Source organism: Sciurus vulgaris (genome assembly GCF_902686455.1).
Source record: "Sciurus vulgaris genome assembly, chromosome: 5".
NCBI classification, from domain to species: domain Eukaryota; kingdom Metazoa; phylum Chordata; class Mammalia; order Rodentia; family Sciuridae; genus Sciurus; species Sciurus vulgaris.
In genome coordinates this window covers 111,969,715-111,994,040 of record NC_136465.1, presented here as the reverse complement: position 1 = coordinate 111,994,040, position 24,326 = coordinate 111,969,715, and the positions used below count along the sequence as shown (strand labels likewise).

General features: G+C 48.9%; 2 protein-coding genes across 10 annotated transcripts; one reads left to right on the top strand and one right to left on the bottom strand.

Moving 5' to 3' along the window:
• Positions 1 to 5,521: 5,521 nt before the first annotated feature.
• C1QL4 (complement C1q like 4) lies at positions 5,522 to 9,786 on the top strand. The gene is made up of 2 exons (XM_079141528.1): positions 5,522 to 6,757; positions 8,962 to 9,786. Exons 1-2 carry the CDS (start codon positions 6,221 to 6,223, stop codon positions 9,139 to 9,141), a joined length of 717 nt encoding a protein of 238 aa, XP_078997654.1. The 5' UTR covers positions 5,522 to 6,220; the 3' UTR covers positions 9,142 to 9,786.
• A 747-nt stretch (positions 9,787 to 10,533) lies between these two features.
• Positions 10,534 to 17,821, bottom strand: TROAP (trophinin associated protein). Of its 9 annotated transcripts, none has more exons than XM_079140472.1 (15): positions 17,724 to 17,821; positions 17,111 to 17,265; positions 16,813 to 17,005; positions 16,145 to 16,302; positions 15,922 to 16,059; positions 15,650 to 15,732; positions 15,123 to 15,175; positions 14,243 to 14,346; positions 12,877 to 13,008; positions 12,688 to 12,771; positions 12,489 to 12,548; positions 12,082 to 12,216; positions 11,303 to 11,936; positions 10,844 to 11,037; positions 10,534 to 10,706 (listed from the first exon to the last, which is right to left on the bottom strand). In XM_079140472.1, the coding sequence occupies exons 1-15, from the start codon at positions 17,731 to 17,733 to the stop codon at positions 10,659 to 10,661; spliced, it is 2,181 nt and encodes a 726-aa protein (XP_078996598.1). In that variant the 5' UTR covers positions 17,734 to 17,821; the 3' UTR covers positions 10,534 to 10,658. The 9 variants fall into 9 exon arrangements, with proteins under 9 accessions (XP_078996598.1, XP_078996600.1, XP_078996599.1 ...); XM_079140474.1 differs by lacking the exon at positions 17,724 to 17,821 and adding an exon at positions 17,478 to 17,640; XM_079140473.1 differs by lacking the exon at positions 17,724 to 17,821 and adding an exon at positions 17,488 to 17,640.
• Positions 17,822 to 24,326: the final 6,505 nt, after the last annotated feature.

Below are 24,326 nucleotides of genomic sequence, written 5' to 3'. Positions count from 1 at the left end.
AAAGAATCCGCAGTAAAACCTGGACTCCTTGAACTTCCTCTCGAGTCCACTCAGGTTCTCCCACACTTGGAGCTTTTGTTGATTTGATGTGGATGGGTTGGATTTCACTCAAGAGAGCCGGGTTAAGAAGCTCAGTGTCATTCTATTCCGATAGGAGGAGCACCAGACTAGAGGACCTCCATTTCTCTAAGAGGGTTGGTCCTGGACTTAGCTCCCCTTGATCGGACGAGAGACCCTAAGGTTTCGTCCCCCTGTCTCCCAGCAGGGGGCACCCTGAGCCACGATCCTCCTCTCTCCGGCAGTCAGTCCCGGCTTCCCCTCAAGAAGGCCCCAGGCGTTGGGCTCCCCAGTCCCTCTTAAGAACACCTGGGGCCAAAATCCATCCCTCCTCCTCTAGGCGCCTCCGGCCGCAGTCTTATACTCTCCCGCAGGAGGCGTACCTGCAGCAGGACTGAGATCGCCCTGCCCTAGGCACACAGTCTGCAGCCCCAGCCCCGCCCTCTCCCGGTCCCCGGAGCTCCCTGGGCAGCCGACTGAGTGACGGGCGGCCGGTGATTATGCGGAAGGGGGAGCGGGGTGCGCCGCGGGCGGCAGCGCTGACCCTTCACATTTCCGATCCGCCGGGACCCTCATCCATCCGAAGCTGCTCTTTGTCTGGCCGCCTAATTGCCGGCGGACAGGATGGATGGCGGGACCGACAGCCGCGGAATCCCTAATAAAGGCCGCGGCCGCGGGGGAGGGAGCGAGAAGGGAGGGGGAGCAAGAGAGAAGGGATGGAAGGAGATGGGAGGAAGTACCGGGCTGCGGCCTCCGGCTCTGATGCTCTGTATGCGGCGTTCGCTAAAGCCAGGCCCGCCCAGGGTGCTGGACAAGGAATATGGGGTCAACTCTCTTCCGGGTGCAAAGGTTGTGGGTCTCGTTAAGTCTGCTGCTTGTCAGAGAAGGGGAAAGAGCTAGGGATCCCAGGGAGAAAGTGCATCCTAGAGCCTACCTCGCTGAACCCGGCCTTGGAGACTTCAAGCTTGACTCAACCTCCCGAGTGCCTGGCTCTTACCAAACTGCTCTCTCCCTCGGCTCTCTGCACCCTACCTCCCTCCTCTCACCTGTCGGTCTCCCAACGCTGCATTCAATATCCAGGCGGAGACGTGAGGGGCCTGACAGCTGTCTGTGCAGTCAGTCGCCACATTTCATTAACCCAAGACTGGAGTGAGCAAGCGGTGGGGACAAGTGGGACACAAAGTGAAGTGGAGAAGGAGGCAAAGACCAGGAGCCACACGCATCCAGGGGCTCAGTAGCACGCTTTGGCCTGACAGACATCTACCTTGGAAACAATCTCCACCCACCCTCTGGGGTGCTGGGAGCCCATCCTTAGCCCTGTAAGTCCTGATGAAACCCTTTGAACTCAAGTCTGCACGGAGCTGCGAGGGGAGCAGCACTGGCTGATGAGTGGAAGCCCTGGGCCTGGCAATTGCTTCTGCCCTCTGCCTCACCACAAGGCAAATAGTCTGGGCAAGGAGGCAAAGTGTGTGCAGTCTCTTGGACCTCCACTGTTTTCCCCTCACGGTTTTTTCGGTTCTCCCTTTTGCCCTTTAAGTATATTTTTCTCTAGTTCATTTTTCTGTGTCCTCTCCTTCTCCAGCTGAACTGTTCAACCTTTGGCCTTCCATTAGACAACAGTTGAGCCCTGCTGTGTGTCAAGAGTTGACAGTATCAGGGCAGGGGGTTGGGGGGACATGCAGAGCCAAGACCCTGCCCTGTTGACCTCACACATATAGGTCTCCTCTGAGAGCACATCTTTCTGTCCTACTTCTCTCACCCTTCCATTGCCTCTGGTGCCATTTATTTCTTCTCCAGCGTACTGAAAAGGAATCCAAGGTATCATGACTCTGAATTTTAGAACTATCCCTTACAGAGTGATACTGGACAAGCTATTTCCTCTTTCTGAACCCCATTTTCCACATCTGTAAAATGGGGACAATATATTCACCTCTCAGGGATGCTGTGAAGATATGAGAACCTCCATGTTTAAAAGCCCTCAAATACAATAAGCACATAGTAATATTATTTCCCTTTTCATGCAATTCTTTGTCTCAAGTGGACAGAGTTCCCTTTTCTTCATATCAGGGGTCTGGTACCAGACAACCCAGGCTGCTGCTATCTATATGTGAAATTTGAGGTGGAGCTGAAAGCCAGAGTGTGGGAGAGGTGGGGGAGAACCTCTCCAAGATCAGGCCTTAAGGGAAAGAAATGAAAAAGAGTGCTTCTTTAGATCTTAAAGGAACCCCAGCCAAATGGTTCTTCTCTTCTTACAGATGAGGACACTGAGGCTTGTGCAAGTGATGGAGGCAGATCACACCACCAGTCTTCTCTCCCATGGGCCTTCTATTGCTCACTTCCTCACCACCTTTCTTCCCTTGAGGGGGGTCTGGGTCAGTGACAAGAAATGTGAGAGAAGGAAAAAAAGAGAAAACCTTCAAGGAGCCAGGACCTTTCCACTAGACTTCATAAAATTTTAACATGAAAACTTCCACAGAGTAGAAGGCACATATCACATGCAAATAGTATGCTAATCACATGCTAATCCAAAGTCTGGCCCTCAGAACTCTGACAAACACCTGGCTATCACTCTGGGGGGAATTCTAGGGAGACCCCTGGGTTCCAGGACAGGTAGAGATGCATTCCACTTAGGGTCAAGTAATGGAATTAAACTTCATTTTAGGATTGGAGAGAAGTATATCATCCGGGATTAGGGTCAGGGTTAGTACAGAGTCAAGGGTAGAGGTTAAGGCAAGATTTACAGTGGGCTGTGTTTTCAGATGGGAGAGCATAGGAGACTGTTAAAGTTGTCCACTTCTCTCTCCTCTTCCCACCAACACTGCCCCCACCTTCCCCATACCTTCTTTGTCCTGCAGCAAACTGTTCTCTGCCTACTTCCCATTCCTAAGCATACCACATTCCTGGAATCTTCCAGTTTGGCTAGAAGAAAAACTTTGGTTAAATTATCCAGTACCCCAGCCTAGGCCCCAGCATTCTCTTTTAGCTTTTGGCCAAAGTAGCACCTGCTGGTCTTGGCCATACCCAGGTCTCTCCCTGGATAAATGTGACAGCTGCAGGGGAAGCAATAAGGACCTGGTGAGCTGGCAGCTTCATTCCAGAGCGTGGGGAAAGAGCAACAGAACATGAATAAATTCATGGAGCTGGCCCCTCAGCTCCCTGTGAGCCAAGCCTACTCCCCCCACCACACACACCCGCTGCCGCCTGCAGCCCTGCTGGTCACCGCAGCTCACAGCCTGGGCTGGGGATGGAAGAGGGGAAGATTTAGAGAGAAGAGGACTGGCACCTGAAAGAGTCTGCGGTGAGGGGCTCATAAGGGGGCATAAGGGAGTGGAATAAGTGGGGTGGGGAGCAGGTCTGGGCAGACAAGGCCTCTAGCAAGTGGAAGGGAGGTAGGGATAAGGAGGAAGAAGAGAGGTGACAGGACTTGGTGTGGATGGGACCTGAGGCCGAGGCAGGGGAGGATGGTGTGAGCCCAGGCCTGCTGTCTCTGATCCATCCATCATCCAGCCTGGGGGAGCAGATCTGGAATTAGACATGCATGGGACCAACGGCCCTCAGCCCCCACCGAGGCAGACAAATGGCGACAAAGACCTTGAATAAAATTTGTATTTATGGTTGGAGGAGAAGGCCCTTCCCCCGCTGATTGTCAATCCTTTCTCTTCCAATCCTTTCAGCCACATAGGGACCTCCCCCCATCCACAACACAGGCCCAGCCTCAGCATCATTATGAGGTGGTGTGGGGGACTTGCAAGGAAGAAGTACAGGAAAGGAGGAATGAAGAAATTACATTCTACCCAACAACTGGGCCCTAGTGTAGCTTGTCCCCTCCATTTTATCCAACATATTCCAGTAACTCTCTCCTGGTTTACTCTAGTCTCTAAGAGACCTTTGCCTCTGTGGAACTTCAGGGTCTCCAAACAACCCCACTTTTGTCGGTCCTAGAACCCCCTCTTCTAGCCTCTGGTCTGGGGTCCCCAGAGGGGCCAGGCCTTAGGAAAGGGTACAGCTAATATCTTTCTCTTTGAACACTGACCTCTCAAGTAGTTTTTTTCCTCTTGGTCACCCTGAAAGCAGACACAGTCACCCCTTAGGTTGCCTAGCTTCTAATCTACATTTCAGTTGTGTTAATTTGTGTAACCAATCAAACACCCATTATTGGGGTCTAACTTCTCTGGGTTTCCTTGGACAGCAGACATTTGGGGAAGGAGGAGGTGGCTAAGACTTCTGGGGCTGAACAACTCTGAGACTAGGGCAGAGGTAGAGTTGAGCTGGGTTGGGTAGAGCAAGTGGGACTAGACCTACATTCTGACTTTCTTCCTAGGAGACTCCCTACTTTTCAGTCCTGAGATAGGAAAAATGTCATTTGAAGGGTCCCAAATTTAGGAGCTAAGAGGGAGACAAATACAAATACCTCCCTTCAAACAGCCCTCAGGCACACATACACAAAGACTCAACACAATCCACAATTCCACTCACCCAGGAACACACAAGGCCAGGATTCCGTGGCCACCTCCACACTTTCCAGCGCACTATCACAATGCACAGGCCCAGAGCCTACCGCTGGGCTGGCAGAACAGCCCCGCCCCCTCGTCTTCCCCACAGTTGATATGTCACATTGGAGTCCGAACACGGACCTGGGTGTCTCTCTGCAGCGCGCCATTTACATTTCTCTCTGGATCTGTCAACCTGTCTCAGCTCCTGTCTCTCTCTCTCTGTCTCTGTCTCTCCCTCTCCCCCTCTGGAGCTGTCAGTTAGTCTCTTTTCGTAGCTTTGTCTCTGTCTCTATGTCTCTATCTGGCTTTCTGTCTCTTTGATTTCTCTGTCGCTCCTTCTCTGCTTTTCTGTCGGTTGCTCGCTGGCTCCCCCAGGCTCATCTGTTTCCCTCTGCCCTGCTCCCCTCCTCTACTGCGTAGCGCCTCTAACCCCAGGGGTCAGGGTGGGAATGGTTGGAATTTTTCCTTTTCCAGTTCAGGCCAACAAGTATCCAGTTGAACCCTTTACCGTTTGTTAACACCCAGTATTCGCTTGAGGTCATGGAGAGGTATATAGTGGCGAATTTCTTTCCTCGCTTTTCTTGTTTTGTTTTCCGTTTGTTGGTGATACCCCTCTCGCCGCCTTTTTAAAAGAAACGCAATCCACCTCTCTATCGTTTCTGTGTTTCTATCTTGACCCCTGTTTAATCCCATCGCTGTTTCTGGCTTTTTTCGGGGCTCTGAGAATGCCAAACTCCCGGTAGAGGGTGAAAGTAAGGATAAGGTCGGTGCCCAGGAATCCCTGCCGAACCCTCAAAGCTAGCCAGGAACGTAGGGACAGGGAAGAGGGGGACCCTGAATGTGTGTGAGGGGTTGCGTGAAGCAGCCCTGCCTGCCCCGCCCCCGCGCTTCCCACTCTGGGCGCCAGGGGTCGCTCCGCCTTCGGCCGCTTATAGTAGCTCCCGCCGCGCAGCGACTCACACCACCCGCACTGCCGCCGGGGGAAGAAGGGGAGGAAGGTTAGGGACGCAGAGAGGGAGAGCGTTTGCAGGAGAGAGACGCCAGGCCAGGGCTCTAGCAAGGGCTGTGGCCGTGGCTGGAGGAAGAGGGCGGATGAGTGCTCTGCAAGAGGTAAAGCGCAAAACGTAGAAGGTCGCGTCCAGTGGGCGCCACCCTCGGCTCAGAGCCCGGGACGTCCGGAGCGCGGGGAGTAGTCCCCGCTCCAGCCAGAAGCGATTCCTATGGGTAGCTTGGGACCTAGACACCGCCATCCGTGAGAAAGCAGCTCTTTGAAGAGCAGGTATCCTAGACCTGTAAGAAACCAGCCGTCCAAGAAGCCGTGGATCTCAGGCGTCCCGGATCCTTAAGACTGCACCGGAGGGTAATAGAAAACCACGGGTTCTGAGAAGTCCGGAGCTGCCCCTTGCCCATCCCACTGGGGGACTTCTGCTTTAACCGACGGTTTGGGGAACGGCACCGTTGCGGCGGGCGCCCACAGGGACCGGGGGGCCGGGCGCAACCGTCGGGGGGATACAGACCCAGACCCGAGCCGGACCACAGCCTCCTGGGCCCGCGGAGAGCCCCGGGCCTCCGCCGCCATTGCGCCCAAAAGTGAGGAGGATTTGCTGGCCCTGGCCGCATCGCGGCTAAGCCGCCGCAAGCGGGTGGCAGGCGCGGCCGTCGGGGTGGCCATGGTGCTACTGCTACTGGTGGCCATCCCGCTGCTGGTGCACAGCTCCCGCGGGCCGGCGCACTATGAAATGTTGGGTCGCTGCCGCATGGTGTGTGACCCGCACGGGTCCCGAGGATCGGGATCCGACGGCGCTTCCGCTTCCGTGCCGCCCTTTCCCCCAGGTGCCAAGGGAGAGGCGGGTCGGCGCGGGAAGGCAGGCTTGCGGGGACCCCCAGGACCCCCAGGTCCCAGAGGGCCCCCGGGAGAGCCAGGCAGGCCTGGTCCCCCGGGCCCTCCAGGACCAGGCCCCGGCGGGGCAGTGCCCCCCGCCGGCTACGTTCCTAGAATTGCCTTCTATGCGGGCCTTCGGCGGCCTCATGAGGGTTATGAGGTACTGCGCTTTGACGACGTGGTGACCAACGTGGGCAACGCTTATGAGGCGGCCAGCGGCAAGTTCACCTGCCCCATGCCTGGCGTCTACTTTTTTGCTTACCACGTGCTCATGCGCGGCGGCGACGGCACCAGCATGTGGGCCGATTTGATGAAGAATGGACAGGTGAGATGCCTTTCTCCTACCTGCTCTCATATCTGACTGGTAGCTTCCTAAATCTGCATGCACTCTTACTACAACTTAGCTTCTTCCCCAAACAGCAACAGGGAATCCAGGAACGCCAGACTACCAAGAACTTATAAATAGGTCATTTAGCCAAAGAGTAATTGGGGGCCAGCGAAAGAAAATCACCAGCCCAAGGTCTCACAGGGTGTTAGGAATGGTGTTCGAATTGGAACTCAGGATTCAAAGCTTAATGTCTCTGCAGCAGTGATCTCACACACCAGCTATAGGCAACCACACCAAACGTTTTTGGTGTCATACCCTACCATTTAGCCTCTTTTTAAGTCCTGTCTTGAGCTGCCTTCACTCTTGAAGGCAGCCTTCCTAGCCTTTGTGTCTTCCAGCCCTGGTGAAGGGTGAACTACCTGGTATCTGGCTCTTTGAAATTAGAATGGAATCCGTGTCTCAGGCAGTGGGCAGTTGGCAGCTAGTTCTTGTGGGGTCATTTGGTTTAGAATTTCAACGAAAAGGTGTGTGTGTGAGGGTGGGGAGAGAGAGAAAGAAAAGAAAGGGAAAGAAAAGAGAAGAAAAGGAAAGGAAGGAAGGAAGGAAGGAAATGCTTGCTTACTTGTCAGATTTCTATTGCTCACCCCAGAATCTGGGGCCAAGGACAGACTTGTTGCCCTCAGCTAATACTGAATGTTTTCAGGCATAGATGGGACATGGTCTGACAGCCCAGGGACCAACTAAGCGGTGGAAGGATTTGGAGGAGAAAGGAGGCAAGAAATAGGGGAAAATGAGGCCTTGGACTATGGCCCAGTTCTAGGCCCCAAAATGCTTGCTGCCCCTGTGGGCAGTCAGAGTCATCGCCACCTTGGTTTGGAAAAATAGTCCCAAGGACTCAGCTCTAGACACACAAAGCTGGAAAGAGGCCACCGGCTGGGGTGGAGGGAGCTGCTTGGGTGATTCAGGTCAAAGGGGAGATTGGGCTGAGTGGTAACCTCTGAATGCCCCACTGAAGGGGGTTAGTAGGCCTGCTTCTAGGGGCTCAATCTAAACCCTTGACTCTGCAAACAGTTCAGTGCCCTCCCACCCAAGAGGACACCACCACTAGCAACCTCCCACTCCTGCTTTGGAGTGTCCCCCACAGGACCTCCCCAGGAACACAAGGAAAGGGATTGGGAGTGCATGTGCGGCTCTGTGTGGGAGAGGCAATGGACAGGTGTAAGGAAATGTGAATGTGTGCATGTTTGAGTGTGTTTGGGGGTGGGGCATCTGAAGGTGTGAGTAGGGTGATGGCGTCTATCTGCATTTGGCACCAAGTAGGCATGCTTGGTCTATGCCGGCTGTCTAGGAGAAGGTCCAGGGGGCAAGTGTGTATTTAGAGTGTGTTGGTTTCAGAGGGGGCGGGAGCCGCATGGTTCCCACTCTGTATTCTGCGGCCGGCGCGGGCGCTGCGGCCCTGGGGATGGTAAATAATGATTAGAATAATGATGAATAATTAATGAGTTAATAACCAGCCCCGGTGGGACTGAAAGAGGGGGAATGGGGAGGGGTATGGCTGCTGGAGGCGACTGCCTTGAGGCCAGAGGAGAGGCTAGGCTCCCCGTTCCCGCTGAAGTTGACCCCCCACGTTGGGACACCAGCTGGCGCTCCACTGGGAAACCCGCGCCCCAGAGGCCAGAACACAGCAGTGCATCTTCCCAGAGCCCGCACCCTGTGGCACACACGGAGACACACCTAATGCTCCAGCGCCGAAGAAAACACAAATTTAGGACTAACAGGAGGTCTGAACCGGCACAGAATCTTATAAATTATCCAGCAGGTTGATTTTATTTTTTAAATGAGAATAATAATAGCAAACCCTATTTAACATTTTCTATATGCAAACCACTCATGACCACTGAATAGACTCATGTAACTCCTTAAATTCCAATAATTTCATGAGGTAGGTTCTATTACTACCCCCAATTTACAGTTCAAATTGAGGCCCAGAGAAGGCCTGATGTATTCCCCGAGTCACAGCTAAGGAATGGCAGAGCCTGAGAAGCCAGCCCAGTGATGTCCTATCCTTGCCCTTCCCTACACCCACACCCGGCTGCCCTCCCACGGCTTTCCAATGCCAAGCAGCAACCACTGCGTCTGACCCCTGGACACCCTAGCTCTGCACAGCTTGAATAGGTGGTTTCCCTCTCTTTCCTGGTTAGGTCCGGGCCAGTGCCATTGCTCAGGATGCGGACCAGAACTACGACTATGCCAGCAACAGCGTCATTCTGCACCTGGATGTGGGTGACGAGGTCTTCATCAAACTGGACGGCGGGAAGGTCCACGGTGGCAACACCAATAAATACAGCACCTTCTCGGGCTTCATCATCTACCCGGACTGAGCCGGGCACCATCCCCCGCGCCCTCCATCGCTTGGCTTGCCCTTTCACTCTCTCTCACTCACCTCCTGGGGTCCTACCCAAGGCACCACCCTAACCTTTGAGAACCTGGCCCCAGCAGGGCAGACCATCCTGCTCCCCTAGATGGCCTAAATAGGCGGACTTTTGGGGATTGAGGGTCCACATGGCTGGGGAGGGGAGGAGGCCCGGCTAGAGGAGGAGCTAAGCAGCTCAGGGAGGGACCACCCCCATCCACATGTGTGCCAGTGAATCTGGGAGGTGTTGGCCCTCTCCTCTCTGCTGGCAGCTGGGGGGAAGCCTCACTAGCGAAGCTCAGAAGCCCAGATAGTGGAAGGGAAGCCCTGTCAGCTTGGGAGGGAAAGAACAAACTGGAACCCCTCTAGGTGAGAGGAGATGCTAGAACAGGATAGGGGCTGGTCCTCAATAATGAGTTTTCTCTTGCCATGCCACCTCCTCCTCTCTCATCTTCATTTTCAGGCTCCAGCTTTGGCAGCCTTCCTGTTAACTGGAGGAACCAGTGAATTCTTTCCTCACATTTAAAATTCATTTTGTACAGTCCCCATTCTACCCCTCTCAGGGCTAGGCCCTGAGGCTACACCTGCTGTTGCCTCTTCCAATAAAGTAAGGTTGGGGGATTGTGTGTGGCTGTTTAACTTGGTGCAGAGTGAGGGGGAAGTGCCCCTTCCCTGCCCCCCAAAAAGGACTCCAACCCTACCAGTGTCAATCTGTCAGAGGCAAAGGATTAGTTATTCCTGGCAAGGTCTGCCTGTGAGAGAGACAAAGAGGAAGACAGCCCAGGCTTCTATTCTGCTGTGGAAAGGAAAGAGGAATTATCAGCTCCAGGAGAATTTTGGGGCCTGCCTCTGTAGGCCTGAGTGATAAGCAGTCAGAATGATGCTAACAAGGGAGAATTCTAAAGATCTGGGTGTAGTGCTCCTGCCCTTCTGGGCAGGAAGAGAGCTGGTTTTGTTGTTATTTGAGACAGGGTCTTACTATGTTGTCCAGGCTGATTTTCAGCTCCTGGGCTCAAGCAATCCCCCTGCGTCAGCCTCCTGAATATCTGGGAGTATAGTGCAGCCCACTGCAAGGGATGGTGAGAGAGTTCCAGCAGAGAGGTTCTGGGAGATGAGGGAATAACAGACTGCTCTTAGAATTGGAACTGATCTCAAGGCTCAAAGAGATGATTCTGAAGCTGCTCACAAACTGAGCTTGCTGAGGGGGCTGTCTGAGTAGGAGTTGGAAAGCTTCCTCCCTCCAAGCTGGCTTCCATCCTCTAAGCTATAGCATACTGCCACCATGTGGGCAACTGGAGAGCAACAGCAGTGGTTGCCCCATTTGGACACTAAAAACTCACTAGCTGGATATTTGGACATTTTAGAAACTTTATTGAAAGACAAAAGCATGTTGGTTCCCAATCCCATGGGCAGACCAACAATAAATAAGGGCTTAAGGAAAGGGGGGTGAAGTTGGCAGAACTGGAGTGGGTGGAGGCAGGGGCCTCATGATGGAGAGCCCTGAGGGGCTGCAGAATCAACTGGAATGAAACACTGCAGAGAGAGAGAGACTCTGTTATATTCCCATTGCCTCAGAAAAGGAGCCAAGGTGGGTTCCTGCTGCCACCCATTGACTTTCCACAGGTTTGCTATGCAAACACAGCATGGCCATGGACTGTAGGTAGGCTCACCAGGGCATCCTGCCACTCAAGCCATGTGGCTACAGGATTTGTGCAGACCCGGGTGGGTCCTGGGGGAGGGTCTCGGCTGGTGTAGAAGGCACATTCATCATCCAGGCGAGTCTCATGAGAGCAGTGAATGGCGGTGAGACATGCTTTGAGGCGCTGCCTCAGGGCGAGTGTGCGAGGGGCCAGGCTGCTGGGGTCTGAGAGTCATGATGAGTTTAGAGAAGGCTCTGGAGTCCTAAACCCCCACCATATACTGCCCTTTCCCCTCCCACAAGGGCCAAGTCAGTTAGGGGAACAATTTTAGAGGGGCGGTTCCTCCCTTCTTTCAGAGGGAGCCAGGCGAGGACAGGTGGGAAAGCATTGCAAGAAAAACAGCATAGCATCATGGGGTGTGGGGCAGGGCCACTGCCAGTAAGAGACAGAACCTCCTTTGATCACACCTCTTCCCAGTCAACTCCTTACCTGCTTGGCCTGTCAGGGGCCTCAGAGACTGCAGTGAACGGATAGGGAGGCTGGCACAAAGTGGACGTTGAGAAGAGAAGGTCAGGCTGGTGGTTGCAGGAGCCCCCTGACTGCAGCAGGGCCATGGGCTGGACTCTGGGCTTCCAGGTTCCAGGGAGCAGACCTCTGAAGCCTCCAGCTCTACCCTAGGGCAAGTCTCTGGGGGTCCAGTCTGCCCCTGGGGGATAGGCTGAAAGGGTCCAGGCTCTGCTGGAAGGTGCAGCTCTGGTATCTCAGGCTGTTCCTGGGAGAAAGACTCTGGTATCTCTAGTTCAGTCCTGGAGCAGGACTCTGGGGGGCCTGGCTCTGTTGGTGGGCAGGGCTGTGCCACCTCAGGCTCTGTCCCAGGGCAGGGCTGTGGTTCCTCACACTCCTCTGAAAGAATGGGCTCTGGAATCCCAGAATGTTGTGATAATGCAGGAAGGTGGGAAGCCCCAGACTTATGCTCTGGGGCATTCAGAGTTCTAGAAATCTCATCCAGCAGGGGCTGAAGTTCAGCAATATCTGAAGAGGAGGATCCATTAAAAGAGGTGTACTTGCCCACTGCTAGTCCTTCTACTTCCTGTCGCAACAACTGCTGCAGGATATTGATGCGCTATGGTGGGAGAGAATGCCCCAGAGTGATACTAAGAAGCAGGTTCACATTCTACCCACAGTTCTCTACCCTTCTCCTCCCAAATCCCCTTTCCCAGCTCTCTTCCTGCCCAACAGTCATCAAACTGTTGTCTTCACAGGCCCACCTGCATCTTTAGCTCTTGGAGGTTGAGGGTCCTGTTGGGGTAGAGTCCAGAAGGACTTGCCACAGGTGGTTTCCCAGGTTCCTCCTGCAACCTTATACAACTGTCCTGATCAAACAACCGTACTGCAATCTGCTCCTGCCACAAGTGGAAAGGGGACAGGTGAGGAACCCAAGTGGGGGCAGGAAAATCAGTCTGAGTCCTATATTGGGGTGGAAGGGATCAAGTTCCTAATTGAGAGGTCCTGGACCTAGCTAGGAGGTGCAGGAGAGAAGCAGGGAGAGATGTAGAGGTAGGCAGCTTCTGAAGACAGCACACTGGCCTCAACTGCCAGGCCTCCAAGTCAATGGGACATTGAGACTAAGAGCCTCTTTCCAGGCTCTTAGCATGGAAAGACTTCTGATACTTACCCAGGGCAGGGCAGGTTCTTCAGGGCAGGACTGAGGGGACAGGCCACTCAACCATCGGGCCTGTGACAGGAATGAGATGTCAGCAAAGCCCAGGACCCACAGATGGGGCCCTTGCCTCTGTCTTAATTCTCCCTGTACCCATCCATCTCCCTCCTTCCTCAACCTTGGTCTATGCTAACTACCTTCCCTGCCCTCTTACCTGATGAACTCTGGGGGCTGTTGGGATGGGTGTGAATTGGGTTTTGGGTCGAATGGCGAGGCGACGAAACAATGAATGTGAAGTCTGGGGAGAGAAGTGGGTGGCTGAGCAGGAATAAAACCTACACCTAATAATATCTCCAGCCAGATTATTCTGCCTTGCCCAGCCTCCAGAGCTGTTGATACAAACCAGAGCTGGAAGGGCAGGAGAGGGTACACGCTGAGCCTGTCCAAAGGGTGATGGGCCAGTGACAGAAGGTGGCACCACACGGCCAGGCATGGACTGGGCAGGAGAGGACATCAGGTGGGCATCACAGCTGTCCTGTGGAGAAGAAAAAAGTAGACAGTGATCTCTTTCCCCTTTGTCTTCTTGTCTTATTCTCACTGCAGCAGCCAGTGTGATTTTTTTTTTAAGACTGAAGTCAAATCATGTCATCCCCTTATTCATTTCTTCTTCCATGGTTTTCCACTCATTCGAAGTAAAAGCCAAGAGTTGGCACTGTTTCTAAGTCCTTACCTAATCTAATCCTGTTACTGCTGTTACCTTATCTCTCCTTACTCTGCTTCATTTGACTGCTCTCTTTTCTGCAAACACTAGGCATATTTTCTCCTCAGGGCCTTTATATCTACAGCCCTCTTGGCCTAGAATGTTCTCCCCTAGATATCTGTATGGCTCATGCCCTCAATTCCTGGTCTTCACTTAAACATCATCTTCTCCAAGAGAGTCCTCTGCCCAATCTACTTTAAATTGTTATATCAACTCCCTCAATCTGAATGTCCCTTCAGTGCTTTTTTTTTTTTTTCAATTATCTTTATTTTATTCATTTTTATATGGTGCTAAGAATCTAACCCAGTGCCCCACATGCTAGGCAAGCATTCTACCACTAAGACACATTCCCAGCCCCCAGTGCCCTTTTTTTGGATACCAGGAATTTAACCCAGGTACTTTACCACTAAGCCACATAACCAACACTTTTTATTTTTTTTTTTTTATTTTTGAGACAAGGTCTCACTAAATTGCTTAGGGGCTTGCTAAGTTGTTGAGGCTGGCCTCAAATTTGCTATCCTCCTGTCTCAGCCCCCCAAGTCACTGGGATTATAAGTGTGTGCTGCCACGCCTGGCTAGTGCCTTATTACTTTTTTTACAGAGAACATCGCCATCTAACATCCTATACATTTTACATATGTGCTTATTTTTTCTCTCCCCCTTCTAGAATATGTATGTCCACAGCATAGTACAGAGCCCGCACTCAGTAGCTGGTCAGTAAATGTCTGTGGAATGAAGGGATGACAAGTATCAGCTCTGTCTTGGCCTCAGCACTAATCTGAAGGTGACACAATCTGTGACTTCCACCCTAGGCCCCAGACACCTGGTAAAAGGAGGTAGGTCAGTCCTACTCTGGAGAGGGCTTGGGCCCATTTGGGGCCAGTTCAGACCTAAGAGCATGCTGAGGCCTAAAACTGCCTGGCTTCACCCACAGTCCTCAATTTTAGCCATTGTAGTGAAATTCCCCAAGCATCTCCAGTACTCCCTGCCCAGGAGGGTCCCATCTCACCTTGATGTGTATCATCTCTCGGGTTGCTCTTAATGGTACTCGCTGGGCCTGACCCAGGAGAGTTCCTCCTTCTTCATCTGAGTTAGGAATGACTTCATGTTCTCCTTTAGAGAGAGGAAGCAAGAAGACAGGAAATTTGCTATATTATCTAGAAACATGCATGAAAATCTGGCATAGGCTTAGTAGCCTCTGACGAAGGTACACCAGTTTAACTGCTCCCATTTGCCCTTCAGAGGCAAGAATCTATGCAGCATCATCTGAGAGCCTAAAACTACCTTGATAAGCACTTAGCAATCTGAACACTGAGTGGGCTGGGGAAATGGTAAGGGTGGTAGGGGCTGAGGAAAGAACAAAGAGTGGAAAGTCAATATTGCAGAAGTGTCAAGGGAGAGGGTAGAAATGGGGACACAGTATATTTGGATCAGTCAACCCCTGGCCCATCCAGAAAGTCAGTCCCTCCTTTCTTTCTGTACTTGGGATTGAAAGGTAGGCTCATTTCTAGTTTTTTTTATTTTTTTATTTATTTTTGAAGATAGAAACTCAGCTAAGTTATCCAGGCTGGCCTTGAATTGGCAATCCTCCCTCAGGCTCCCTGAGTAGCTGGTGGCATATACCACCATATCCAGCTCTCTTCCTCCTTCTTTATTTTTATTTTTTTGCAGTGCAGAGGATAAATCCAGTGCCTCATGAATGCTAGGCAAGAACTCTATCACTGATCTATATCTTCCGCTTTCCTCTCCTTCTGACCTAGTCTCCCTGCCTCCCCACTTCCTCACCTCACCTCAGTCCCTAAGACTGCTGAGCTTTCTCTTATTTCTCTTTTTCCCTGCTGCAGGCAGCCCACCTACCCCATTCTCTCCCCAGTGCCAGACACACTCACCTGCCTGCATCGGGGTTTCCAGGTGCAATTCCGAGGCCTGGTTTACAGAAGTTCTGATGACAATAAGGATAATAGCAGTCATTGAGCCTGGCATGTGCTTTATAAACATCATCTTATTTCATTCTCACAGCAACCTCCAATTATGGTACAAACACTATCCTCATTTGACAGAAAAAGAAACCAAAGCTCAGAGAGATTAGGGCAAGCTTGCTCAAATAGTAGTGGTAAGGGTTAGGAATTAAACCCAATCCCATATTGCCACAGTCTATGTTCTAGCCAAAACAAACAGGACCTTACCTTTCTATCCTTCTCTTTTTCCATGTCATACTAAAGTCTGATTATGAAGGCCTGAACCCTATTCCAAAGGCTCAACCTGGGCAGCCACAGGTTTCCCCCATTCCCTCCTAGGATGACGATGGGTCCCAAAGCTAGTGGAAGGCCCCAGTTCAGTGGGACCCCTGCCTCAGACACTGATAAGTGGTTCATTCTTTTCCATATGACCTTCTCCCATACCCCCTCCTTCTCACCGGCAGCTGCCACCTGTCTGTCTTCTTAGCTCCTGTAAACTGGGACGGGTGGAGGGGTGAAAGGAAGGTCCTGAAGGTGGAATCTGATCCATAGGAGCAAGAGATGAAAGCAGAGTCAGAGCTGGACCTAAAGCTTCAGGCCTCACCACCAACCCCATATTCCGTAACAGAATCCCTTGGCCTATCGTGAGACACCTTCTCTTCCAGGGCCCAGCTTCATCTCTAGGAGGGACTCCCAGAACACTGAGCATCACCCCTTCAAGGTCACTCACCAAAGCCTCAAGTCTCTGGGAACACAAAGTCCGGCCTCGGGGTCCTGGTCCCTCTAGCCTTGAGAAGCAGGAAGCCCTGGCAGGGTCTAGTCGGTGGATGGGGGTCCTGGGAGCTAAGTATGCAGAAGCCCGAGCACCCTGGGAATACCAACAGAAACTATCAAAACTAGTTGAGGATTCTCTCCTCAGCCCACCTCAGCCTTATCTTACATCCTCTCATTACCTGGCCCCTCCGGGTTGTGTCTCCCTGGCTCCCTCGAACCAGTACTCTCTGTGCCAGACTGGACTGGCGCCCCAAGGGACAGCTCTTCACCCCCTCACCTGACAGGATGGTGGCCAAAGCTGCAGGGTCAGTCACAAACTCTATGGCTCCTGGAGCCTCTGGAAAGTTAGAGGAGAAGAAAAGGTGAGAAGGAACAAGAATGGGAGGCTGAAAGGCCAGGGACCCTAGCATAGACAACCTGATGGGCAAGAGTAAACAAAAGAGAGTCAGAAGATTGAACCACCTCACCAAATGTTTATAGAACTTTACACGAGATACTCTTCTAAGTTCTGGGGTCAAAGATAAATAAGAAAAAGCCCTTAATCATTAAGAAGGTATCATTAAACTATTGAGAGGTAACAGGCTCAAGTCAAAGTATGGACACATTATAAAAGAAATATTAAAAAGTATTAGAACACAGAGTAATTAACTGTGTCTGGGGGAATGGGAAAAGACTTCAGAAGAGGTCAATTTGCTGAAAGAAGGAGAGAGCTTCTAAAAGTAAGGAGCTTTCCTGGAGCAGGAACCAGGAATCTTTTCGAGTAATCAGGAGACCAGGGGGAGTGCAAAGACCCCAAATCCCACAGGGCCCTTCCCATTCCCATTCAACCAAGAACTCCAATAGGTACCTGTCTGGGGAGGGGGCCCAGGACCCACATTTTGTCCCCGAGGGCTAGGTCTAAGCTCTTCCAAGGGGTTCCGGAGCTGAGTGAGACCCATCGATCTTTGTGATTTCTCTGTTTGATTCGTGGTTTTCAACCTGGGGCCTGCTGAGTCAACGAGGGAACGTTGAATACTGAGCGGTGGCTTCTGCACCAATCTCTAGGGGAAGGGGAGGACAAAAAACTGGGATTCAGCTTTGGGGTGCAGTGCTAGTGTGTGTTGCTTCCTAGTAACCACTCTCTTCACCTGCCAGTGCCCTCTTACCCTTGGATCTTGATTCTCCTGATCCAGGACGCACGATTTGACTGTGGGGAAAGGCAGGCGTCTCTGAGAGCGAACCGGAATCTTGCTAGGAGTGGGAGATACACCCCGGAGGAGGGGATCCTTCTTGGCTTGTAGGGTGGTCATGGCGGCTACAACTGAGACCGGGAAGAAGGCAGGCAGGATCGGGGTCAAACCAAACAGTTCTGGGGTAAGAGTTCTGCCATCCCTTATACTTCCACCACCGCCCCAATCCATGCGCCCAGAAGCCCGCACTTTTGGCTGCCACCGCGAGCCTGCTCTTTCCCCCAGGACCGCGAAGTACTCTCCTCCCGATGAGCCCCCGCAGCCTCATCCCCCCCAGAATTACTCCGCCACACCTTCCCGGAAAACCTTCTGGGTCGCCTCTACTTTCTTCGCTTTTCCCCCGACTTTTCTGGGATTCTGCAGCTGCTACTTCCCCAGTTTGTAAAATACGCCAAGCTCCTGATTGGCTCGTTCGCTCTGCCGCGGAGGCGCGTGACATCTGACTCAGCTGTCCAATCCGCAGGCTTCGGAGGAGGGACCAGAAGAGGAACTAGTTTTCGAACCGCTTTCTAGCTAGGATAAAACTGACCCGACTCCATCAGCCAACCCGAGAGCCGAGCGCAACGGGAAGGCCGGTGGGGAATCGGGGTGGGCCTTTCCTAGGCTGGGGAAGGCGTGGTGCTCTGAGTCCGGGCCGCAACGGGCGCCGGGGTACTCTCGCGAGGTCTCGGTTGGCCTCGGCAAGAAGGCGCCGCGGCATTGTGGGAAAGGCTGGTCCTCCGATTGCCCCTCATAGTGTAGGAGGCCGGCCGGACTCCCTGATCCAATCTGACCATAGTGTAGGACCCAGATTTGGGGCCGCCATTCCAGACACTTATAGAAAGTACGTGCATGTCCTGCCTGGGACTCAAAACAGTCACCAAACCGACACAGAGGACTGGAGGGAATTGTTGAATTGAACTGGAAAAAAAGGAAAAAAAAAAAAGAATTTGCTCACTCGAGCCTAACAACCTGATGAGGTGTGGTCAGACGTTAGGTTGTGACTGGAACTCAATTAACATAACACCAGATTGACCGGCTTCTCACAGTAGGGATTGCCCCACCTTCAGGTTTCCTTTTGGAAACCTGGAAGATTGCTGATGGAGGACTCACTTGCTAGTTTTTGGCGTGCAGGAGTGTGATGCTGCCAGATCCTAAAATATTCTGCTTAGAATTGAAGGGGTAACCTCAGTGGAGGACGGAATAGGTTTTCTCCTCCGACCACAGCAGTTCCAATTACACAAGCCAGAAGCCTAGGGGTTAGTTGTTCCCAAATTCTTACTCCATTTCCCTATCCCATCTTTAACTTTTTTTTTTTTTTTTTTTTTTTTTCCCTTAGCCTTATTGGAGATGGAACTCAGGAGCTTTTTACCAATCGCCGCCGCTACTTTCCCTACTAGTGGTAAAGCGCTTGCTTATCCTGCGTGAGGCACTGGGTTCAGTCCCCAGCACCACATTAAAAAGCAAACAAACAAAAAAACTAAATAAACAAAGGTATTGTGTTCATCTACAACTAAAAATAGTTTTTAAAACATAGAAAAAGTGGTTGTAATCCCAGTGACTGAAGACTGAGGCAGGAGGATCCAGAATTCAAGGCTGAACTGGGCATGGTGGTGCATGCTTATAATCCCAGCAACTAGGTAGCTGAGGCAAGAGGATTGCGAGTTCAAAGTCAGCCTTAGCAACTTAGCAAGGCCCTAAACAACTAAATAAAATACAAAAAGAGCTGAGGATGTGGCTCAGTGGTTGAACACCCCTGGGTTCAATCCCCAGTACCACAAACCACAAACATAAATATAAAATAAAATAGAAAAAGTGGAGTTGGGACCTAGTATGCATGAAATCCTGGGTTTGATCCTGGCACCATAAAAAGAAAATAAAAAAACATTTGCCTACCATGCAAAAATCCTGGATTCTATCCCAGCACTACCAAAAAATAAAAATAAAAAAATAAAAAGAAGAGAGAGAAGTCATTTCATTTTAGGGACTAGGAACAGTACTTACAAAGTCAATAAAACAAAGAATGGAGAGTGTTCAGAGAAGAGCAATTCTTGGGGGTAGATAGAATATGGGGAACAGTAGGAAATAATACCAGAAAGATGTTCCAAGTTGAGGAAAAGGATCATCCCACTAACAGATATTATGAATGTGCCAGATCCTAACCACTAGAACAGCAGGGACAGTTACCAATAAGTATTATGCAAGGCATTCTTTGGGGATACTGAGAGGCATAAGGCTAAAGTTTGAAGGATAAGGAGGCACCAGAACAGAAATTAGCAACACATAAGGGAAACTGAGTGTTACTATAAGTGATGTGTCTTCCAGTGCCAAAATATTTACACCTGACTGTCAGGGCACAACCTTTGCAGCATCAAGATACAAGGGAGCTGGGCCCTGTGGATGCCTGTAATTTGAGCAAGAAGGAGGCTGAGGCAGGAGGGTTGCAAATTTGAGGACAGCCTCAGCAACTTAACAAGGCCCTACAAAAGGGCTGGAGATGTGGCTCAGTGGTTGAGCAACTTAGTGAGACTCTGTCTCAAAATAAAAACTAAAATTTAGGGCTGGGGGGTGTAGCTTAGTGGTAAAACACTCCTGGGTTAAATTCTCAGTAGAAAAGAAAAAAGAAAAAAAGATACAAGGCTAGACTGTATCTATAGAAAAGTCTTCAGAAGAGCCAATGCTCAGAATACCTGCCACATTTATCAAAATGTCCAATCTGTTTTGTGGTTTTTTTAGTTGTTTGTTTTTATTTTTGTTTTTACTTTTTTTGATTTTTATTTTGCAAAGCTGGGGATCTAACCCAGGTCCTCCTCAGGCATGCTATACAATTACTCGCTCATTGAGCTACACTCCTAGCCCCAATTCCACATTCACTTTAAACATTGCAATTATTTCCTTTGTTTGTAGAGGAATATAATTGATTTTCTATCCGGTATACTTAATGAACTCCTTTCCTTGGTTTTCTTAGTTTATCTATTGATTCTATTGAGTTTTCTAAGAGATAATTATGTCTTTTGCAAACAAAGACAGTTTTATAAATTCCATTTCAATCTTCATACCTTGTTGAATTTTTTTATATTCTTGTTGGTTTTGATTTTTAAAAGCTTTATTTCATGTTTATTGATACATAATAATTGTACACATTTATGGGGTACAATGTGATGTTTTGATATGTATATACATTGTTTAATGATTGAATCTGGGTTATTAGAATATTCACCCCCTTAAACATTTATCATTTCTTTGTAATGGGACCATTCAAGATAATCTTTTCTAACTTTTTTGGGGGGCGATTATTGGGGATTGAACCCAGGAGCATTCTATTACCAAGTCACATTCCTAGCCCTTTTTATTTTGAGACAAGTTCTTTCTTTATTGCCCAGGCTGGCCTTGAACTTGAGATCCTCCTGCAGCACCACCTGGAACAGCTAGGATTTCAGGTGTTTGCCATCTTCCCGGCTCTTCTGTTTTGAAATACATAATACTTTTTTGTTAACTACTGTTACCCTACTGTGCACTAGAACACCTTTGGATGTTCATCTTAACTGTAACATTGTCCCAAATGCTTGACTTTGTTGGTTTTTTCCTACATTATTATATAGAATTGCCAATATTATATTAACAATAAAACACCAGGGCAACATTGATTTATGGGAAAATATCTAACATTTCTTCAAAGAGTAACTTTTGCCCCCTCTTTTTTGAGAAACGATCTCAAACTTACATAAAATTTGTATAAATATATATAATCTTTTTTCTCAAGTATTTGAAAATAAATTAACAAATTACCCCTTTCTTACCCCAATTTTAGTGTGTACTTCCTAAAAACAAGGACATGTTTTGTGTAGCTCAGTGGCAAAAAATGTCTTTTTTTTCCTTTTTGTGATATTGGGGATTGAACACAGGGACACTTTATCACTGAGCTATATCCCCTGCTCTTTTTATTTTTATTTTTATTTCAAGACAGGGTCTCACTAAATTTCCCATGCTGGCCTTGAACTTGTGATCCTCCTATTTCAGCCTCCTGAGTTGCTGGGATTACAAGTGTGCACCACGGTGCCCAACTAGAACACAAGGACATTTTTATATATAACCACAATACGGCCATCAAAATCAGGAAAAATAACATTAATACATCCTTACATTTTTTTTTTTTTCTTTTGGTGCTAGTGATTAAACCCAGGGGTGCTTAACCACTGAGCCACATCTCCAGCCATTTTTATTTTTTAAATTTTGAGACAGGATCTCACCAATTTGCTTAGGACCTCTCTTAGTTGCAGAAGCTGACTTTGAACTTTTGAACCTCCTGCGGCAGCCTCCCAAGCGGCTGGGATTACAGGTATGCACCACCCCCTTGGTCCAACTGAATTTATGAATTCCTATTAATCAGTGAATTACCATTCAGTTACCAATACTGTTTATTTTGATACTTAAGTCATCTCTGATTTGGTCAGTGGGAGCCCTTTCAAATTGTCTTCTGTATCCTTTTAGCATGACCTTCCCACTTTTTAGCTTTTCTTTGCTTTCTTGAATATCGTGTTTCAGGCCTAGTTTATACTTTCCCTGCATCAGTTCTGGAATCATCCATTTCTCCAAGGAGCTCTGGTTCCTTTGAGTGGAATCAAATCTACAGTAGGAATGTCTAAAGCTATCATCCTATATCTGTTGCACCACTGTGCTGCAGAAATAGAAAACTTGTTTTCTTTCTTTCTTTGTTTCTATTTCTTTTGTGGTACTGAGGATTGAACCCACAGCACTTTACCACTGAAGTACAACCCCAATCATTTATTTATTTATTTATTTATTGTAGTACTGGGGATTGAACTCGGGTACACTCAACACTGAGTCACATCCCCAGCCCTATTTTGTATTTTATTTAGAGACAGGGTTTCACTGGGTTGCTTAGTGCCTCGCTTTTGCTGAGGCTGGCTTTGAACTTGTGATCCTCCTGCCTCAGTCCCCTGAGCTGCTGGGAAACCCTTTTTATTTTATTGGAGACAGGGTCTCCCCAAGTTGTCCAGGCTGGCCTCAAATGTGGGATCTTTGCCTCAACCTCTTGAGTAGCTGGGATTATAGGCATGTGCCACCAGGCTCTGCTGATGACTTATTTTCTAGTTCCACATGTCCACAGATGGAGAGGAATTTTCCCTTAGAATGGATTTTGGCATATTGGCAGTTGATGCTGTGATGGCTTGCAACTTTTAGAGACCTCAAAATGGGTGGATATATTTTGCATGTGCTGGAGATCGAACCCAGGGCTTCACACTGTTTTATCTCTAATCTGTGCTTCCAGCCACCAAAATCCATTTTTGGCCAATCTCTTTCTTTTTTTTAATTGTAAAACTTTAAAATCTCATTTAAAAACTTTTAAATTTAAATTTAAAAACTTTTAAATTTATTAATCAAAGTTAGCAAAGAGAAGAAAGCCAACTCTTGCCTTGGCAAGATCCTAAAATATTTTATAAGAACAAATATATTCTAAGAAAGGACATCTTTGGTGGACAGACTATGGTAGACATAACAATGCCCTTCCCAAAAGATGCCCAAAGGACTTTGGCATGTGATTAACTTAAGGATTTTGAGATGGGTTGATAACTCTGGATTTTCTAGGTGTATCTAGTGTAATAACAAGGATCCTTATAAGAAGGAATCAGGAGGGGCAGAGTCAGAGATATGATAACTGAGGTAGAGCTTGGACTGATGTGATTACTGTGTTTGAAGATGAAAGAGCACCATAAGCCAAGAAATGTGGACAGTCTTTAGAAGTTGAAAAAAGAGGGGCTGGGGTTGTGGCTCAGTGGTAGAGCATTTGCCTAGCACATGTGAGGCACGGAGTTCAATCCTCAGCACCATATAAAAATAAATTAATTAATAAATAAACTAATTAAAGATTAAAAAAATAATTCTAAAAAAGAAGAAGAAGTTGAAAAAAGACTCCAGGCATAGTGGCATGTATCTGTTGTCCCGGTTATTTACTCAGGTTGAGGTGGGAAGATTGCTTGAGCTCAGGAGTTGAAGACCAGCCTGGGCAACAGTGAGACTTTATCTGGAAATAAAAAAAAAAAAGAAAAAAAAAGAAAGAAAGAAAGAAAAAGAAAAAAGAAAGAAAGAAAAGAAAAAGTCAAGGGATCTGGAAAAGTCTCTTTTGGAGCTTCCCGCAGCACCAGGAATATAGTGCTGTGAACCCATTTTAGCCTTTTGGCCTCCAGAACTGTAAAATATTAAATTTGTTGTTTTAAGTTGCTAAGTTTGTGGCTATTTGCTGCAGCAGCAGTAAAAAATTAATATAGTTTGAAAAAGACTGTAGCATATGTTCAAAATGCCCCATAAACCAGAAAAAGCTTTTGATGCTTATTTATTTTATTTTATTATTATTTTCTTTTTGAACTGAGGATTGAACCCAGGGGTGCTTAACCACTGAGCCACATCCCCCAACCCTTTTTAAAAATTTTTATTTTGAGACAGAATCTTGCTAAGTTGCTTAGGGCTTCGATAAGTTGCTGAGGCTGACCTTGAATGCTTGATCTCAAATTTTGAGACACTATCTCTATCACTCTATCACTGAACTTCATCTACAACCCTTTTTATTTTTTTATTTTGAGAGAGGTTTTCACCAAGTTATCCAGGCTGTCCTTGAACTTGTAATCCTCCTGCCTCAGTCTCCTGAATTGCTGCAATTACAGGCCTGTGCCACTGTACCCACTGTACCCAAATATTTCTTGAATTGATGAAAATGACTATGAAAAGTGCAATTTTATTTAAATGGCATAGTAATTAAGAATCTCTGCATTTGATTTATAGATCCTTTACTTACTAGATCCATGATCTTGAAAAAGATATTTCACTTTCCTTCACCTCCATTTTCTTTTCTTTCTTCCTTTCACTATATTTTTTTCTTTAAGTACTGGGGATTGAACTGGGAGGGTGCTTTACTACAGAGCTACATCCCTTTTCTGATTTGGATATGAGATGTCCCCCAAAAGCTCGTGTATGAGACAATGCAGGAATGTTAGGAGATGCAATGATTCAATTGTGAAAACTGTAAACCAGCTTGTCATGGTGGCACACACCTGTAATCCCAGTGTCTGGGGAAGCTGAGGTAGGAGGATGGCAAGTTCAAAGCCAGCCTCAGCAACTTAGTGAGGCGCTAAGC

Bases quoted from the DNA above. Each gene is read 5' to 3' on its own strand.
- C1QL4 (XM_079141528.1), top strand. From the start codon at position 6,221: ATGGTGCTACTGCTACTGGTGGCCATCCCGCTGCTGGTGCACAGCTCC. The intron at 6,758-8,961 runs GTGAGATGCCTT...TTTCCTGGTTAG, and splicing joins ATTTGATGAAGAATGGACAG to GTCCGGGCCAGTGCCATTGC.
- TROAP (XM_079140470.1), bottom strand. From the start codon at position 17,365: ATGGATTGGGGCGGTGGTGGAAGTATAAGGGATGGCAGAACTCTTACC. The intron at 16,303-16,812 runs GTACCTATTGGA...CTAACTTTCCAG, and splicing joins TGGGCCCCCTCCCCAGACAG to AGGCTCCAGGAGCCATAGAG. The intron at 14,347-15,122 runs GTGAGTGTGTCT...CTCTCTCTAAAG, and splicing joins GGAAACCCCGATGCAGGCAG to GAGAACATGAAGTCATTCCT.